At 41.8% G+C, this 20,223-nt stretch overlaps 2 protein-coding genes across 2 annotated transcripts in view; both read right to left on the minus strand.

Annotated features, from left to right (window-relative positions):
- The window catches only part of LOC311138601 (guanine nucleotide-binding protein G(i) subunit alpha-2-like), a 111,560-nt gene extending 101,000 nt beyond the window's left edge, over positions 1-10,560 (minus strand). Inside the window, exon 1 of the mRNA XM_084173353.1 lies at positions 9,702-10,560. Coding sequence (XP_084029479.1) covers positions 9,702-9,819 — 118 coding nt within the window. The 5' untranslated portion in view covers positions 9,820-10,560. The remainder of the gene's footprint in view (positions 1-9,701) is intronic.
- An 8,658-nt stretch (positions 10,561-19,218) lies between these two features.
- The window catches only part of LOC311138135 (sodium-coupled neutral amino acid transporter 3-like), a gene marked incomplete at both ends in the record, with an annotated part of 35,892 nt that continues 34,887 nt past the window's right edge, over positions 19,219-20,223 (minus strand). The window contains one exon of the mRNA XM_084172802.1: positions 19,219-19,323. Coding sequence (XP_084028928.1) covers positions 19,219-19,323 — 105 coding nt within the window. The remainder of the gene's footprint in view (positions 19,324-20,223) is intronic.

Here is a 20,223-nt window from a genome sequence, read left to right on the forward strand (position 1 = left end):
TACCCCGTGTATATAGCTAAGTTATCTTTACTCATTGTGTATTTATTTTTACTTGTATTACTATGTTTCTATTATTTCTCTAATTTATTTCTCTGCATTGTTGGGAGGGCCTGTAAGTAAACATTTCGCTGTTAGTCCACACCTGTTGCTTACGATGCATGTGACAAATAACATTTGATTAGATTTGATTCATACCCTCAGGGCTACTGAAGGCAGTATTCTTGTGAAGGCTCAGCCCTTTATTGCATGTCATTGTTCCCTTCTATTGGCAGGAGCAACAGCCTGACATTTGGTAGAACATAAGTGGGCTCTTTCCCACTCTTACTTCTACCGGCAAGGAGGAGTGGGAACCCAGGATTAATCCCTCTCCATGCAGGAAATGACACGATGATAACCCAATGAGGGGAGGGATGAAGGGAGTTCTTGTCATATAATGGAGCAGAGGGGTGCTGTGTGTGTTTAATGGCATGGAGAGAGAGAGAGAATCCCCCATGAAAACCAAAGAATGTAAACAATCTGATAAAGCAAACTTTGACATTTGCTGTGATGCTAAAGGCGTCAGCATGGTTCAGTTAGGCCTGCGCCTAGGCGACCCGAACGAGTGTGCTTGCATGCTTAAAAGACCTTCACTTGGAAAATGAGAAAAAAAGCGGCAATAGTACTGTTTGTGCATTTCAAGACGCCGTAGCCAGTATACACTTCCTCAAAATAGTCAGTATTAATCTAACTCAAGAAATAGGTCATTCATTTATGTTTTTGCAGAGGAGATCTTAGTCGCGCAATTTTACATCTAACTAAGATGTTTGGTGCAGTATTTAGCAATAAAAAAAAATTGCATGAAAATGAGTAATCTCTCGTTGAATGACAAAGACTTTATTGAAGAATCCCTACTGCTGACCAATCACCAACGAAAGGGCGTAGACTTCGGCTACCGACTTCGGCTACCGACTTCGGCTTGCCTCCAGAAAACATTGTGTTCCTGAAACGAACAAAAAAACGTCACAGAATGTCATAATATATGCACAAACTCTTCCGAACGGTTTCGGCTGGGAAGCATGAGGACGCCTTTAGGAGGTTGTGGCCTCGGGATTCAATGGGGGTTTGTAGCTGTTGGCAAATCTGTTGTGATTTCAGAGAGTGGTCCAGAGATAGAAAGGGTCATGCTAGTGTATGGTGGCAGGCAGGGCAGCCAGGGCTATATCTGGAACAGACAAAGGCTTATCTTGTCCTGGGGCCACATGACAGAACAGTGGAGTAAAGTAGACCTTTGGTAGATTGTTGCCTATGGGCAGAGCAAAAACCACAGTTTTGTAATGAGTCAACAGTTCCTATAAACGCTGTACAGGCTTGTCTGCAGACTAGCTAGCATGCAGCAGTGCCCACTTCGCTCTCCCACACAGAGATGTTATCGGAGGTAAACGGCACAGCCAAATGAGCCCTGTGACCTGTCCCTGCCTCTCACACCACGGTGTGACCAGACCAGAGCAGACCCGTGAGACCAGACCAGACCCTAGCTCAACAGAACACAGCACAGGGCTGTGTGTGGGTTTAGCACAGCTACTGCTGCTGCTCTGACACAGCTTTACATACACTGAACAAAAATATAAACGCAACATGAATTAATTTCTAAGATTTTACTGAGTTACAGTTCATATAAGGCAATTTAAATGAATTCATTAGGCCCTAATCTATCGATTTCACATGACTGGGCAGGGGTGCAGCCAAGGGTTGGCCTGGGAGGGTATAGGCCCACCCACTTGGCAGCCAGGCCCAGCCAATCAGAATTAGTTTTTCCCTACAAAAGTACAGACAGAAATACTCCTCAGCATACACCCCCACTCCCCCTCAGACGATCCTGCAGGTGAAGAAGCCGGATTGTGGTGGTCCTGGTCTGGCGTGGTTACACGTGGTCTGCGGTTGTGAGGCCGGTTGGACGTCAGCATGCCAATTATGCATTCCCTCAAAACTTGAGAGATCAGTGGCATTGTGTTGTGTGACACAATTGCACATTTTAAAGTGACCCTTAAATTGTCCCCAGCACAAGGTGCACCTGTGTAATGATCATGCTGTTTAATCAGTTTCTTGATATGCCACACCTGTCAGGTGGATGGATTATCTTGGCAAAGGAGAAATGCTCACTAACAGGGATGTACATTTCTGGGATTTTTTATTTCAGCTCATGACACATGGGACCAACACTTTACATGTTGCATTTATAATTTTGTTCAGTGTAGATACAAAACGGCAAGCCCAAATGGGCCCAGAGGAATTTTCTCATCAGTTAAATATTCAGGATGATATTGTGGTGTTCTTATTAAACAGCCAGGGAGACCATTGAAGATATGGTCGGTGTATGTTGAGGCAGAGAGGGAAGGAAAGGTGGAGGAAGGGAGGGAGGGAGGGAGGAGAGTAGCAGATTCAGCAGTAGTGTATCCATCCTGTTATCAGTGCTGTTAGTTGGAGGGTCCCAGCGGACCCACACTGAGACCTAGTGTGTGCAGGACCAGGCTTTATCCTCACAGCACTGTAATTACAGGATGTTCACCTCCCCCTTTGCACAGATGATCTCATAACCACCACGTCTCACTGCAAATTGGGCGGCACAACAAATGGAATGGTACAAATGTAGCCTACTTGTAAACAGTATCACACCTTCAAACATGCGCTGGAGCTCACTTGATGCTGAACATATCATCCCCTAAAGCTGTTGTCATGTCAGCACCTGGCTGTGAATAGTAATAATTCAACATTAGACTAGACTGATTTCCCTAGATCTCTGGGTGCTCTCAGTCGTGTCTGAGTTGCTGGGAGCAGCAGACAGACAGAGGTCGTTTGTTGATGTCAGCAGACAGGGTCAGACAGACTCTGTTCCTTCCAGTGAAACACTGCTCCGTCTGTGTAATCAGTGTACTGTAATTAACCTCCAGCCGACATAACTATGGGCGGCAGGTAGCTTAGTGGTTAAGAGCATAGTGCCAGTAACCGAAAGGTCGCTGGTTCTAATCCCCGAGCCGACTAGGTGAAAAATCTGTCGATGTGCCCTTGAGCAAGGCACTTAACCCTAATTGCTCCTGTAAGTCGCTCTGGATAAGAGCGTCTGCTAAATGACTAAAAATAAAATAAAAAATAAATAAAATAACTCTTCTACCAGCTGTAATAAGGGGGACTAACCCTGGTTTATGCAGGGCTCTTACAGGTAGCTGTAGAACATGTCTCCTCATGTAGCCATTATAACATGCACCTCCACTCAACAACATCTCTGCTGGAATGGTCTCTTACTGTACTTTCAAACCACTCTGGGGTGGGCTGCTACTGGAAACTCCACTAAACCTCATCCACTCAATTAAATAAAGCATGTAGGCTACATACTTCAGCTAAAATTTAGCTGCACCTCAATTGTTATATTGGTGAGGAAACTGCTAGAAAAGCAGACAGGTGTGACAGAAACAACAGTTTCCAGGATGAACCAATCTAACCACACATACATAGCCAATAGGTGTCTGCAGGTTTATGTTCAAAGTGAGGACGGCAGCCATGCCTCCGAGGCTCTAGCACTCTGCTCTTAAGATCACACCATGGCCGTTTCTCAGGTGTCAGTCTGGGACTCGCTCCAGTTGATGATGGCTCTCGACCACCAGCAGGCAGGTCAAAACAGCCCCTCAGTGTGATCAATACAGAGTGTTTTCTGAGTGCAGGTCAGGGGAAGAGACTCAATCAAGGCGATTAGATAAATAAAGGCAGCCGTTTGTCCTCCATGAAGCTACATGTGTCAAAGCGGTTACATTCTAATCAAGTTAGCTCAGCAAACATCTTATCCTGCAGCTGTCGGCTTTCTTCTTTATTCTCGGTGAGAAAGAACACACACAGCCACAACAATTGATGTTGAGTTCTGGGGGGGAAAGCACTCCCAGAAAAGGGGAGGTATGTGCATCAAACTTGGTACTCGGCTGGTGTAGTGTTTTCCCAGTGACAGATATGGGAGTGCACGTTGGTGGTCACAGATAGGGAGATAAGCCACATTCAAATGGCAGCTCAATCTGTAAATCAGTTAGCTAGCATGGATTTCTGCACTCAGAGGCAATGTATATGGGAAGTGGCAACTGTATTAACGGTATCAGGCTTGAGCGATTTCCTCTAGGTTGCCCTGAGCTCAACATCCAGGGAGAACCACCGTGAGGGGGACAGGAGACTGGTCCATCTCTTAGAGCAGACAGTCTCAGAAACTCAGATGTTTCGGAATACTGACGCATACTGACCTTCTCTCACACACATGCAAAAAGGGGCTTTTCTGAAAGGCTCTCCTTTTCTATTGTAATCAAAACTTCTCTCGAATGTGAATGATCAGAGCTGCATCATAAATTGAGTCATGTCACCACAGCACTCACACACAGAACAGAAGGCCTGATACATTTGGCCTGGAAGCACAGAAAGCCTGGGCTAGTTAGTTTCAGTCCTTATGGTGTCCTGTAACTAATGAGCACAAAATGATGAAACGTTGTCGCCTCGCCTTTCCATCCCCCCACAGTAGTTAACTATGTGACGCCTATAGTACTGTGACTTGAAACAGCCAGAGGCAATAGCGTATATCAGCCTTACATTGTTATTGGCCTTGTTAACATGTACTGCAGTGTATTATGTGACCATGAAGAGTTTTACAGTTGAATCCAATCTAGCCCTACATTCTAGCCATAAGCATGGTTGTAAATCGTAACTATAATGCGCAATGAAGTAAATGATGTGCTGTATATCATGTCATAAAAGAACACTCCTTTAGTTTCATTACCAATGGAAATAAATAACAGGGCTGCCATATCAGTTGTTTTTCCAACTTAAAATAGACAAGGTTTCTTCCCCGAGACCGTGATCCGCATTCCTTGTCCATAGTCCAAATAAAAAAAAAACTCTAGTCATGTCCTGTGAAGAAGCCGTCCTTTGTTTTCTCCTAGCTTCCTTTATCACCTCATCCCTGTCAAGCAGACAGCTGGGGAGGAACGTGGATGAACCCACTTTCAGAACTGCACCTCTCTTTCACAAACACACATTTTAAAATCATTCTTGTGCATTAAATAACAGCGCTTAGACATAACAGCACTTATTATGCCCTGCCCCCATATCGTGTTGCCATGCAAGCATGTGTCTGTGTATTTACATAAATGCAAGGCATGTCTATAAGCAGTGTATATATATAGAGTGTGAGAGCGAAAACGCGTAAGTGTGCGGGTGTCTTCAGCAAAGCCAGTGAACTGTACAGACATGTTCACACAAACCGAGCTGCCGCTCTCACACACAGTTCAAGAGAGAGGAAGAAGCTGCCAAGGGAAATTTCCATCCCAGCTTAACTGAAAATGGGAGGTTAAAAAATATATATATAGAAGCACACAAAAAATAAACAATGATGGAATTCACAGATGCTCAAGTTGCTGGGGGGAGGAGATTAAACGTCGATCAAAGTCCAAAATCTGAAGGGAAGTCATTGAACGTGTGCTTCCTGTTAATGAACACTGGAGCCTTTAGGACGCATAAACTCCTCTCTGTTTAAATAAATTATTCATTTGTGGGGGGGGGGGGGGGGGGGGGTGTAGCTACAAACACCCATGTCAAAGTTGAGGTTCTTAAGTAACGTAGTAGATGTCCTCTTACCATTCCCTGCTACCTCGACAGCCCTAACTCCCAGTTCGGGGAGAAAAGAGATCCATCATTTCCTTCTACTGTATCTGCCACAGGTCCAAAAATAGCAGACGGCTCCATCCTTCATCTCTAAACCCCATAGCACTCTTCCTAATCTCAAAGTTTGCTTTAGGGGAGAGAGGGGAGGGGTGGTGGGGGAGACAAGGGGGAAGGATAGTTCAGAAGACACTTATCACAGACAAACAGTCGGGAGGAGGTTTCTCCCTGGTGTCTTCAAGCCAACAGGAAATAGTAGAAAGGCTTTCTCAGCTGTTCTGCACCAAATGAGGGACCTAAAAGGGCTTCTTCGAAGAGGTGAGATGTTGCACTTCTGAAAGGATGTCACACTTATTCTACACTGATGGCTGCACACATACTTTAGTTTACAAGTCCAAGCCAAGGAGGGAATGTGTGATTGTAACCTGTCAAGAACTGATCCACCACACTTTATCCTGCAGGCTCCTCCAGCGATACACCTTGAATAAAGACAATGCAGCCTTATTTACTTTAGGGCTGGGATTCAATTCGATTGGGCTTTTTCGGCAATGCACCTTTTAAAGGCAATGTTGCCACTTTCGCAGAGACCACATTCACGGTAAACGCTGCATATGTCGGCTCAATTGGAATTTACCTTTAACCCCTGGTTAATGCGTTTAACAAAGGCAATGTTTACAGTGTGAAACAAAAAATAAACTCGTCTAAAAGTTAATTCAAATATGCATTCTAGCTATAGAATGTGCTCCCGAGTGGCGCAGCGGTCTAAGGCACTGCATCTCAAGGCTTGAGGCACTACAGACCCCCCGGCCGTGATTGGGAGTCCCATAGGGCACACACAATTGGCCCAGTGTCGTCCAGGTTTGGCCGGTGTAGGCCGTCATTGTAAATAAGAATTTGTTCTTAACTGACTTGCCTAGTTAAATAAAGGTAAAAAATAAAAATAAATAGGAGGAAGAATGCTTTATCTGACTTAATCCCAAATATGAGTCACTGGATCTGATCGAATAGAGTCCTAGGCCAGGATTCAAACCGATAACGCTTTGTAGACAATGCAGAATTTAATCCAAACATTGATTTTTTTTGCAGCAGAAGAACAACGTCCTCAGGAAACAGTAAAGTTATTTGTTTGATTGACAATGGCACATGGTTCCATTTGTCTGGATGGAAAGTTAATGGGTAGCTAGTGCTGAGCGATAAACTTACATTTCAGTGGTTTTCCGGTTATTAAACTACTAATTGACCAACATCAGTTCAATTACTTGAATTACCTTTAGCTCCATTACATTTAGTTCCGTTCCGTCAAGAACTATGTGGGACGCTGGACTGAAGGGAGATGTAGTTTTCATTAAGAAAATATTCAACCTAGTTCAGTGCAGAAACGTGGTTATTAACTACAAGGACCATAATCCATTGCACCAGTTTTTTCCTGCTCAGACGGATCAGAGTGGAAGAGGCAAAGTGAGAGGTTTCACTCTCGCCAAAATCTTTCCAAAATAAGCCCAATGCATTTCTATGAGCTTATTTTGGACCTAAGCTCCCGCCTTTGGGACAACGACTCCCATTGTTAGGGCGGAGACATGAGCATCTCGTCATTATATACAGATCTCTGGACGTATACACTTTTACGGCTACTACGTTAGGTTAGATACACACAGACCACAAAGAAAGCATGAGAGAGGAATGTACACAACGACAAGAGGGACAGAGACAGTACCTGAAAGTATGCCTTATCTACTGAAAAACTAGTCAAATGATTTAATCAGACAGCTCTGCAGCATACTTAGGCAGGCGCTAAATAGGATGACTAAAGACAGTACAGTATGGGGAGCACATAATGTTAGATGGCCTGGCTGGCTGGCTGACTGCTACTGCCTGAGCAGAGATTAGATAATTACTTTAAGGAATTAAAAATAATAAAGTAATCAAATAAAAACTAAGTAATATACATATCTGAAATATTGTATTATTTATAATTTCCTATTTGTCTATTGCTGTCTACCCAATGTGGACCTGATCTGAGACAATGGAATATTGTCAATGGCTTTGGAATTTCCATTAAAAAGCTCTAAAATCATTGTAACGTCATTATTTTCAAGGTAATCCAAAACAAGATGTCAGGATTCCCTCTTAATCCACCTTTCAGTTTTCAGGAAGTGTTTAGAGTCATGAGCTGATTTTTCCCGAGGCTCACGCCACTCACCATTCATCAGGACGTTAACAGAGTATTTGGTTTTGGGTCAAGCACATGCTTTGGCTGGCTATTTGGGCTCCAACCTATTCAAAACAGGAGCCCTGTGTTTCTGTCAAAACAATACCGAGAATGGGAGCTAAGTGCACAGCAAACAAGACTTTACTGTCACTGTTCAGCATGGGGGGGTTGAGAGGGTGGCTATGATATGATCTGTCAAAAACCTGTCAGAACAGTCATGGCACTAGACTCAATAGAGGATCCAAATGACCGTGTCATGACAGTCCCTACTCTGTCACACTCAGGCCAGTCCTCTGAGAAGGGGATAAAGGTGGTCAATTTCATTTGACAGTGCAAACACACCACTTTAATGAAAACGTTATTACTGTACCCTAAGGTGGCCACAGCTTTTTTTTTTACACTCTAGTATTCCCGAAGCACCTGACCTACAACCAACAAAGTCACTGTCAATCGGCTTTGACGCAACCTTGAGGTTTACATTGATTGCAACAAGTAGGGGTGTTATGGGTTAGAGGTGCAAACTGAACAGATCCAGAGTACAGACAACAGATCAAAATGTAGCCAACCAAATACATGTATAATGGTTAAATTCTCTAACATAGTGAGCACTTTACAGACTGCAATACTGTAAGCCAGAGTCTATTGCTTGCGGTTAATCATTATCTATTAGGACCTACATTGACACATGGGGTGAATGATCTGCCATTGCTTGGAGAGGTCTGAAAACCTAATTATGGACGTAATGGCGTCTTCATTAATAGGCACAGCTGGAGAGCTATGAAAGCAATCAGGAATATTCCCTTCATTAGTTTAAAATAGTATTATTATTTATGTACTTGACACGTAAAACTTGAAATGGCCAGACCTTAGTTGGCTGTTAAGTGATTGATAACACTTTTAGGCCTGGGTCTATAGTCTACATTATGCTGGAATCATTTAGAAACCACTCGATTTACATTTTACATTTTACATTTTAGTCATTTAGCAGACGCTCTTATCCAGAGAGTCTTACAGTTAGTGAGCGCATACATTATTTATTTTTCATACCGGCCCCCCGTGGGAATCGAACCCACAACCCTGGCGTTGCAAACACCATGCTCTACCAACTGAGCTACATCCCTGCCGGCCATTCCCTCCCCTACCCTGGACGACGCTGGGCCAATTGTGCGCCGCCCCATGGGACTCCCGGTCGCGGCCGGCTACGACAGAGCCTGGATTCGAACCAGGATCTCTAGTGGCTCTAGTGGCACAGCTAGCATTTGTGGTGTCATCTTATGTTAGGATATGTTAGTTTGTGTTGACTGCTGCTTGAGTGTAATAAAACCTGGACATAAGTCGTGCGTTGACAGCAAGTTTTCTATTTTGAATACTTCGAGTTCATACAATTTCGGCGGCGAGGCATTCACTGAAGGTATGACAGAAGCAGGAGCGCGGCCTCAAATTTATGTTTACTGGTTCTGACTAGCCTACTCCGTTCCAGTTGTGTACTGGAGGCTAGAGAACCTATGAAATTAGACAAAAACTCGGCCATGTAGCTAGCTGTACATCAAAATGTTTAATGAGAGCGATTCGGTAGCGTCGTAGGATACCTAGCATACTGTACCTCAAAGCCTTACCACAATTTTCTCTATGCATCATGATCAATGCCTAGTCTCGAAAACGCAACCCTAGGCAACAGTCAAACTGTGATACGTTGCAAAATTACAATTACATTAAAATATCTATCGCCAGCTCACAACATCGTAACTGCATACAATGTAGCAAGTGTTCATGCGAATCTACATCGAATGGATTCAGACATTAGAATGGAATGTTTGGTGGTACATACCCAACAGGAGCAGTTTGACTTCTCTCGCCGCTTTCTCTCCATCTTCTCGAAGATTTTTGTCAATCATTTTGGACCGCTCTTGTGCTGCTTTATCTTCCTGACTCACTGTGCACCCCATGGTTCCAAGTGCACGCTTCAGGACTGCTGTTTTTCGGACAATATCACACAAAAAATATATATTTCGCCTATTTAGGGCTGTATGCCTGGGAGCGTTTCAAAACTAAAAGCGTTCCCAGGAAAGTGTTGTGAGGTTGAGAAATTCAACTTCCCCTTTGAGAAAAACGACTAGGATATACGTTTGATTCACCCACAAACCAGCAAACAAATACTTTATTCGATTTAGTCCCAATTCAGTTTTCTATTCCAGATGTTTAATCGTTTTTAATATTTCAAAGCCAAATTTGACGCCTATTTTTTCAACTCCAGTGACATGCTATCCAAGCCGACACCGAAAAGTAATTTGTTTGTCATTACGTGGACACTCTTTGAGCAACAACAATTTATTTTGAGGCGCGTCAATAAAATCATTCAAGTTCACTTTTCAAGACCAGCCTCGCAGGTTATAACGCAAGGAAAAGGGCCCACGGAACTTCAGCAAAAGTATTCCAGCTGTGAAGACGGCGGAGCAGATGGATTCCGTTGCCAATTTGCAATGAAGAAGCTATTCTATTTTTCTCTTCTTCCTCTGTTTTTTAATTTAGTCGTTCAGCGTGTGAGTGCTGTTATGCATTCCTCTCTTCGTTAAGATTTATCACGTTTAAAAGCCACACCCGTAACCGCTGTGAAGTTCCTCAGTCTATCCGACAAACCGAAGACAGTTCTGTCACCTCCCAATCCCCTATGCTCCCAATTTAGCAGTGCCAGCCCGTTGCGAAAAACGCCCACCTACTTTGCTTCATGGGAAATGTAGTGTTGCATAAAATTGTAGTCACTCTCTGTTTTATTTTTTATTTTTTATTTAACCTTTATTTAACTAGGCAGTGAGATATCAATCAAAACATTTAATACATGACTAAGACCATATTCCAGTTTAGTGGAGTATTTACTTTGATTTATTCTCAGCTTGTTACAAGACTAACTCATCATGTTAAGAGACCTGTCAACATTGCTCTGATTGTTTAACAGTTGTAAAAAGTAAATAGAGACAGAATAAATTACTCTATTTTATTTGTTATAGTCAAAGCTCTAAATTCAGAGTGCCATAAAACTTAGATTAGTAGTCGGGGTGTTTATTTGCTTCAATCACTGAACACAACCGCCGCTTATTAGAGACAGGCTTCTATTTGAGCCAGGTGTCTATTTCCTTAATGCACACAGCTTTTGCTCAATACAATTTTGAAAAGACTACCACACTGTTTATTGTGACCAGTATGACCAGTATAAACATTATAAAGTCCATTCTCTCACACACCTTGTTGCGCCTTGTATCCCCACCTAGTTAAACAGGACCAAAACTTTAAGGCTGAAAGTACAAAAACCCAGACGACGTCGTGACATAATTTACATACAAGCCATACTACCCCATGTTAAAGTATGCCGTGACAGAGGGTCGGAGCGGGCAGCCTTCACAGAGGCAAAATACCTGTTCTAAACAGTTTAACAATTGGAATGACAAATAATGTACATGTCAAACATTCTACATATTTTAGTCATTTAGCAGACGCTCTTATCCAGAGCGACTTACAGGAGCAATTAGGGTTAAGTGCCTTGCTCAAGGGCACATCGACAGATTTTTCACCTAGTCGGCTCGGGGATTAGAACCAGCGACCTTTCGGTTACTGGCACAAAGCTCTTAACCACTAAGCTACCTGCCGCTGTGTCATCCATGGCAATGATGTTGCTCTCCGCAATCTTCTTTTGCGCAATCTGTACGGTACTCACTGAAGTTTGCGCGTAAACAATTTATTTAGACCCAATGTTTATTTGAAACAGGCTTTATTTGCTGAAATATGTGCCGATGCCCGGCTATTAAAAGGGACAGACGGCTGCGTTTAATTGAATGTTGACGTACGCATACATTTACGTCATTTAGCAGGACCAATTAGGGTTAAGTGCTTTGCTCAAGGGCACATCGACAGATTTTTCACCTAGTCGGCACGGGGATTAGAACCAGCGACCTTCCGGTTACTGGCACGACGTTCTTAACCACTAAGCTACCTGCCGCCCAGTTTGAGAGCATCCCGTTTATGGCTCTTGGGTGTCCCCTTGTGGTCTTGTAGTCTATGATCAGAATGAAAACATACATTACAAATACTGACCCTTTCCATGAAATGACTCAGGATGCATTATTTACCTTAATCATTGAATCAAAGCTAAAAACCTCAAGACACTGAATGTCAGCTATTAAGATTAGATCAATTAGACCCTATACTCTACGTGGTACTAAGTCTACTGGTCAGGCGACCATTTCCTCACAGCCAACTGATATGGCAGGTACTGTATCTGAATGTGAGTGAAGCATATTTCTGCACACTAAGGTCTTTGACAAAAAAATATGCTAGTTGATGAGCTCTCCTTAGCAGAGTAACTGTGTTAGCTTGTTGTCAGAAGATATGCCACTTCATCTTAAGCACAGCTGCCTACACTCATTAATTCCCAAGGCCCCTTTTCAAAGTTAATTACATTTCAGTATTAAAAATTGCTGGAGGAGTATTGAAATGAATTTATTAGTATTAGACAGTATAAGGGAAACACACTTAATATGCCACTTGTATCGAATGTGTCCACATCTTGTGCAGAATGATGTATCACTGTCTGATGATGGCTCATTACAACAGAGGTCTCTTATGCTTTGTCGAAATGTACTTGAATTGTTTCCCTGCCAAGCAAATCTTAAAACAAAAAGTGTAGTTCAAAATGAGACTCTCTTTGAAAAATGCCATCTGAACGTAACAAAATGTATTACAGTGCATGCCAAAAAATGCATTGAGGCTATACAGTGAGGGAAAAAAGTATTTGATCCCCTGCTGATTTTGTACGTTTGCCAACTGACAAAGACATGATCAGTCTATAATTTTAATGGTAGGTTTATTTGAACAGTGAGAGACAGAATAACAACAACAAAAATCCTGAAAAACGCATGTTAAAAATGTTATAAATTGATTTGCATTTTAATGAGGGAAATAAGTATTTGACCCCTCTGCAAAACATGACTTAGTACTTGGTGGCAAAACCCTTGTTGGCAATCACAGAGGTCAGACGTTTTTTGTAGTTGGCCACCAGGTTTGCACACATCTCAGGAGGGATTTTGTCCCACTCCTCTTTGCAGATCTTCTCCAAGTCATTAAAGTTTCGAGGCTGACGTTTGGCAACTCGAACCTTCAGCTCCCTCCACAGATTTTCTATGGGATTAAGGTCTGGAGACTGGCTAGGACCTTAATGTGCTTCTTCTTGAGCCACTCCTTTGTTGCCTTGGCTGTGTGTTTTGGGTCATTGTCATGCTGGAATACCCATCCACAACCCATTTTCAATGCCCTGGCTGAGGGAAGGAGGTTCTCACCCAAGATTTGACGGTACATGGCCCCGTCCATCGTCCCTTTGATGCGGTGAAGTTGTCCTGTCCCCTTAGCAGGAAAACACCCCCAAAGCATAATGTTTCCACCTCCATGTTTGACGGTGGGGTTGGTGTTCTTGGGGTCATAGGCAGCATTCCTCCTCCTCCAAACACGTTGAGTTTATGCCAAAGAGCTCAATTTTGGTCTCATCTGACCATAACACTTTCACCCAGTTCTCCTCTGAATCATTCAGATGTTCATTGGCAAACTTCAGACGGGCCTGTATATGTGCTTTCTTGAGCAGGGGGACCTTGCGGGCGCTGCAGGATTTCAGTCCTTCACGGCGTAGTGTGTTACCAATTGTTTTCTTTGTGACTATGGTCCCAGCTGCCTTGAGATCATTGACAAGATCCTCCCGTGTAGTTCTGGGCTGATTCCTCACCGTTCTCATGATCATTGCAACTCCACGAGGTGAGATCTTGCATGGAGCCCCAGGCCGAGGGAGATTGACAGTTATTTTGTGTTTCTTATGTGCTCCTAATCTCAGCTCGTTACCTGTATAAAAGACACCTGGGAGCCAGAAATCTTTCTGATTGAGAGGGGGTCAAATACTTATTTCCCTCATTAAAATGCAAATACATTTATAACATTTTTGACATGCGTTTTTCAGGATTTTGTTGTTGTTATTCTGTCTCTCACTGTTCAAATAAACCTACCATTAAAATTATAGACTGATAATTTCTTTGTCAGTGGGCAAACGTACAATATCAGGAGGGGATTTTTCCCTCACTGTACATCACAGTGATAGACTAATCTTGTTTTCAAAACCATTAATTCGTATAGCTTCTCAACACCAATTAACTGTTCCAATATTCTGTTCCAATAATGAAGCATACAATAACTATTTGTTGATTGATGGAGGGGTTTTGACAAATTAGTGATCTGTTGAAACCTAGTGATTCATTGTCACCATTGGTAACTATACAGTGTCAGTTAAGGCCAGCGTGTGTTTTCACATAAACATAAACGCATCATACTTCAGTGAGCAATCTGCCTGGGTGCAGTAAACAGCACTGCTTAATAGAGGTGATGGGACAGAATGTGTGTGATTTGTGTGTCTGTTTGATGAACATCAACTAGGAAATGATTTGCATGCACAGTATGAAGCAATATGTTTATTATACATTTATTTAGTACATAGTGCCATAGTGAGGGACGTATTTGGTGCAATAGGACATGTTTAGTAGTTCCAAAATCATGATGATGAAAAATCCAAAAGTATAATGTTATTTTATTATTTTTATTGCAACATTGTTTACAGTACAATTACTGCCAGCAATGTATTCAAATATATTGATATACAAGAAAATAAAGACATAAATTGAAGGGCAAATAGGTTTAAAAGCACTTAAAAAATGATTACATGTATCTTTTTAATTATCAGACTAAAACTGTACCTGCTATTTACATTATGCAAACTAGATATGCATATTGAATGAAAAGGGTTTACATTTATATACATTATTTATGAATGCTGGCCGAAGTCGATATTTCATTAAAGTTGTTATAAACTCATTTACCAATTTCATTAAATCACACAAGGAAATGAGAGTAGGCTACTGTATGGAACCAGTTACCAGACACTAGTCAGAGGTATCATATCAGCCACTTTCACAATGTCTCCCCCTGGTGCTAATAAATTGTACTTTTAAGGGCTGATACTGTATGTCACATAGAATAACAGATCGGTAACAGTTGTATATGACATCAGAATAACACAAACATGTTGTTAAAATATATTACTTTAAACATTGATCTTTATCTAAATGGAAACAGAATAATCTGTTAAACTATGACATAATTGAGTATTAGATAGAGAGGCTGATACTGACAAGTCTCTCTATATACTGGCACATGCAGACTGGTCATCATTCTGATCAATGATTGATTGAGAGAGGAGGTTTTTTGCCCTCACAACTAAGTTTGACAGAACAATGATACAATACTCATATACAATATTACAGCACTCACTGTAGTGTTGAATCTGCAACTTCATCACAAGGAAAACAACAGAGAGAGACAGGGGACATTTCACCTGATCTATCAAACCTGCTCAACACAAGGAGCTGCCAGACAGTCCTCAAAGGCAGCTACAGGGATGTTTAGACAACTGACCAGAAATACTATGCCACTCATACTTGACAACACTCTAGTCTGAGATTATTCATTCATTCATGAAAGGTTCATTCAGGCTTTTGAATCTTATATGCTCTTTAAATACTGTATAATGATAAGAGATCAACACTTCAATTACACATATGGTTAATGTATCCATTGATCGTTTCACAATACAATATAGTGTATAAGTACCACAATTAAAATACAATAGATCCATGTTTCATTTCAACAACATGGACACACTTACAATCCTTACAGTATATCCACTGTACACAGTTGTGTTCTTTCCATACTGGAGCAGATGAACAGACATACATCATGTTCACACACCATGTTCATACTTAAATCATTGCAGGACTGCTGAGCACTATGCAGACACAGAACAGGAGAGAAAGAGCTTCAAGTAGTTGGAGGAAACATCCTTGTACCATGTTAGACCGTAAATACAGTGGGGGGAAAAAGTATTTAGTCAGCCACCAATTGTGCAAGTTCTCCAAAATTAAAAAGATGAGAGAGGCCTGTAATTTTCATCATAGGTACACGTCAACTATGACAGACAAATTGAGGAAAAAAAATCCTGAAAATCACATTGTAGGGTTTTTTATGAATTTATTTGCAAATTATAGTGGAAAATAAGTATTTGGTCACCTACAAACAAGCAAGACAGACCTGTAACTTCTTCTTTAAGAGGCTCCTCTGTCCTCCACTCGTTACCTGTATTAATGGCACCTGTTTGAACTTGTTATCAGTATAAAAGACACCTGTCCACAACCTCAAACAGTCACACTCCAAACTCCACTATGGCCAAGACCAAAGAGCTGTCAAAGGACACTAGAAACAAAATTGTAGACCTTCACCAGGCTGGGAAGACTGCATCTGCAATAGGTAAGCAGCTTGGTTTGAAGAAATCAAATATGGGAGCAATTATTAGGAAATGGAAGACATACAAGACCACTGATAATCTCCCTCGATCTGGGGCTCCACGCAAGATCTCACCCCGTGGGGTCAAAATGATCACAAGAACGGTGAGCAAAAATCCCAGAACCACACAGGGGGACCTAGTGAATGACCTGCAGAGAGCTGGGACCAAAGTAACAAAGCCTACCATCAGTAACACACTACGCCGCCAGGGACTCAAATCCTGCAGTGCCAGACGTGTCCCCCTGCTTAAGCCAGTACATGTCCAGGCCCATCTGAAGTTTGCTAGTGCATTTGGATGATCCAGAAGAGGATTGGGAGAATGTCATATGGTCAGATGAAACCAAAATATAACTTTTTGGTAAAAACTCAACTCGTCGTGTTTGGAGGACAAAGAATGCTGAGTTGCATCCAAAGAACACCATACCTACTGTGAAGCATGGGGGTGGAAACATCATGCTTTGGGGCTGTTTTTCTGCAAAGGGACCAGGACGACTGATCCGTGTAAAGGAAAGAATGAATGGGGCCATGTATCGCGAGATTTTGAGTGAAAACCTCCTTCCATCAGCAAGGGCATTGAAGATGAAACGTGGCTGGGTCTTTCAGCATGACAATGATCCCAAACACATCGCCCAGGCAACGAAGGAGTGGCTTCGTAAGAAGCATTTCAAGGTCCTGGAGTGGCCTAGCCAGTCTCCAGATCTCAACCCCATAGAAAATCTTTGGAGGGAGATGAAAGTCCGTGTTGCCCAGCGACAGCCCCAAAACATCACTGCTCTAGAGGAGATCTGCATGGAGGAATGGGCCAAAATACCAGCAACAGTGTGTGAAAACCTTGTGAAGACTTACAGAAAACGTTTGACCTGTGTCATTGCCAACAAAGGGTATATAACAAAGTATTGAGAAACTTTTGTTATTGACCAAATACTTATTTTCCACCATAATTTGCAAATAAATTCATAAAAAATCCTACAATGTGATTTTCTGGATTTTTTTCTCTCATTTTGTCTGTCATAGTTGACGTGTACCTATGATGAAAATTACAGGCCTCTCTCATCTTTTTAAGTGGGAGAACTTGCACAATTGGTGGCTGACTAAATACTTTTTTCCCCCACTGTACATATATTTTTGTAATGTAACATACAAATGATTATACAACTTACTTAGGATTTAGACACATTTTTCAGAAATTATTATTAGCATTAGTCCCTTAAAATCATATCTATAAAATGTATGAGTATCTTACAATAAATTGTTTGCATGTCAATTGATTAATTGGCTATCGGAAGAAGTTGTGCTTATCAGCTGAAAGTGCTATAACTAACCACCTACTTTGCAGGGGTGTTAGAGAGACATAGATACCATATTGTGTGCTCATCATGGCACCATGTCACTAGACTGAACTTTAGTTAGGGACCAAGCTCAAAAACGGGCTTGTCCTGGAAATAACAATATATACACACGCCATCCTTGATTCTCTGCCTCCTCTGCCACTTAGAACACTGGTCCTAGATCAGTGAACCCGCTCACCATCAAAACATGACGATGCAGCGATATACAACCCCACTGATCCAGGACCAGGTTAACAGTACCCTCCACCTCCAACACCTCGATAACAGACTCTCATACTGAGGAGGCAGCTCATAGCCAGGCTTTCCTTCCATTTTAGACAGAGCTACTCCTCGAACCATGAAAAAGGTTCAGTGCATGTATCAAAGAGACACACCAATGTGATATGATAGCCTTGATACTGTTGCTGAGGATAGACTGGAAAGTCCATACCATATCTTTCTTTATCAAATACAAATGATGAAAAAAATATATATCTCTGTATATACAGTGCCTTCGGAAAGTATTCAGACCCCTTGACTTTTTCCACATTTTGTTAGATTACAGCCTTATTCTAAAATGGATTAAATTAAGGTATTTCAGGGTTTTTGAAAAAAAGATTGTGCACAATTTTCTAAAAACCTGTTTTTGCTTTGTCATTATGGGGTATTGTGTGTAGATTGATGAGGGGGGAAAAAATATTTAATCAATTTTAGAAGAAGGCTGAAACGTAACAAATTGTGGGAAAAGTCAAGGGGTCTGAATACTTTACTTTCCGAAGGCACAGTATATATATCATACTGTATTGTAATGGTAGAGTCAACACACTGTGCACTGTACAGTTGCATATCAGTTGTATGGTTCCATCCTCTGATATCTGTGAGGAGTGAAGCCGAGCATGTAGATTAAGGACAGCACCTGGCCAGCAGGGTGACAACACCAGCACGGGTCACTAGACATTGCCACAGTAACCACCACTCTGCCTCTGTCCAATAGCTTTTAATGCCACATTTCCTCAGCTATTGCAACGAATATTGCCATGACCTAATTACATGAATAACTTAACACAGTAGACTTGACCTACAAATATGAAAGAACTATCCAGCCCCCAACGATCTGTTGTGTCTTCTTCTCCCCTACTGCTGAAGAAAGTTATGTGGTTGTCTAGACTAGAGTGTGGCAGTTAGATTCTTGCTGTGATTCACAGAGTACAAGTTTATAGGGTAATAGGTTATGGGTCTGGTCTGGTCTGGAGGGAAGGGCAGGGCTGGAATGGGAGGTGGTGGCAGTTTCAGCGAGCCAGCATGACTTTCCATTTGTTTCTAATGCACTATCGTCTTCCCCAGGAAAGTTTGTTGGCCTTGCCCTCTATACACAGTTTGGCTGGGGCTACAATTCCATGTGCCTTGAGAGAGAAGCAGTCCAACGGGGAGCAGAAACCTCCAGAAGATTGAACTCCCCATCTCTAGACACTGTGGCCCACTCTTTCTGGAGGAAGAGATAGTGCATCTTCTACTAAATATGATCCATGACAAAACAGAGAAAATACAATACAGGTCTAGACTTACAATATAAAAATAGAAGACGTTAGAAGCAGCCTAGTGACCGCTGCTGGCTTTGCTACTCCCCGACGTCCAATCAATGAGAATAAAGCTGAGGCTCATTATCATAAACAGGAAGCCTATTCCAGCAAAGCAGGCAGCCTGCGAGAGAGGGAGAGAGAGGCAGAGAAGAGGGAGAGAGAGTGGGAAGCGAGAGAGAGAGAGAGAGAGAGAGAGAGAGAGAGAGAGAGAGAGAGAGAGGATGAGAGAGAGGTAATTCACACAGTTGATAACTCTGTCACTGAGTTTCAGCCTTAATGCACTCAAAGTGATTAAACCATCATTATTGTAGTCTAGGGCTTGTGTACCAATTTCTTTACTTTAATTATGATATTAGAGTGGCATGACATTAAAACTGCATTACTCACTCAACACATATTTCAAATGGATACTGAATGGATTTAATCTGCATCATCTATATTTAACACTTCAAACATTGTTTCAGCACATAATCTTCAGGCACTCTGTAGATATTCTAATATAATTGAAAGCTCACAGTCAAATTCCGGTAGCACTTTATAATAACTCCACGTAATAAAGCATTTATAATGGATTTGTACTCGGTTCATGAGTTTAATATAGGTCCTTATAAACCATTTACTAATCATTAGTTACATATTTTAGAGTGGCCTCATCTAAAGTGTGGGCTATTTATACTTTATAAATATTTTATAAATGTTTTGCTTGACCAGTGGAATTTCTCACAAAAAGATGGACATTGGTAGACGTTCCAGCAATACCTAATGCTCCTTAAGGTCTCAAAATAGCCTAGAACATACAATGGTAAAAGAATAAGCACACAACAGGAAACATATCAAACATTTTATTCACAAAAACTGTTGTGAAACAACTGTTGCAAGGACTTAAGGAAGAGTTGTAATGTGAATGTTTTGCTAATGTTGTCAACCTTGCGAATGCAAACTAATCATAAAACAGGGAGATGTAGTTACACACAACAGCTGTCCGGACCGGCCATTTTTTCTCTAGTGGATTTTTATTCCT

Source organism: Coregonus lavaretus (assembly GCF_964263955.1).
Source record: "Coregonus lavaretus genome assembly, chromosome: 12".
Taxonomy (NCBI): Eukaryota; Metazoa; Chordata; class Actinopteri; order Salmoniformes; family Salmonidae; genus Coregonus; species Coregonus lavaretus.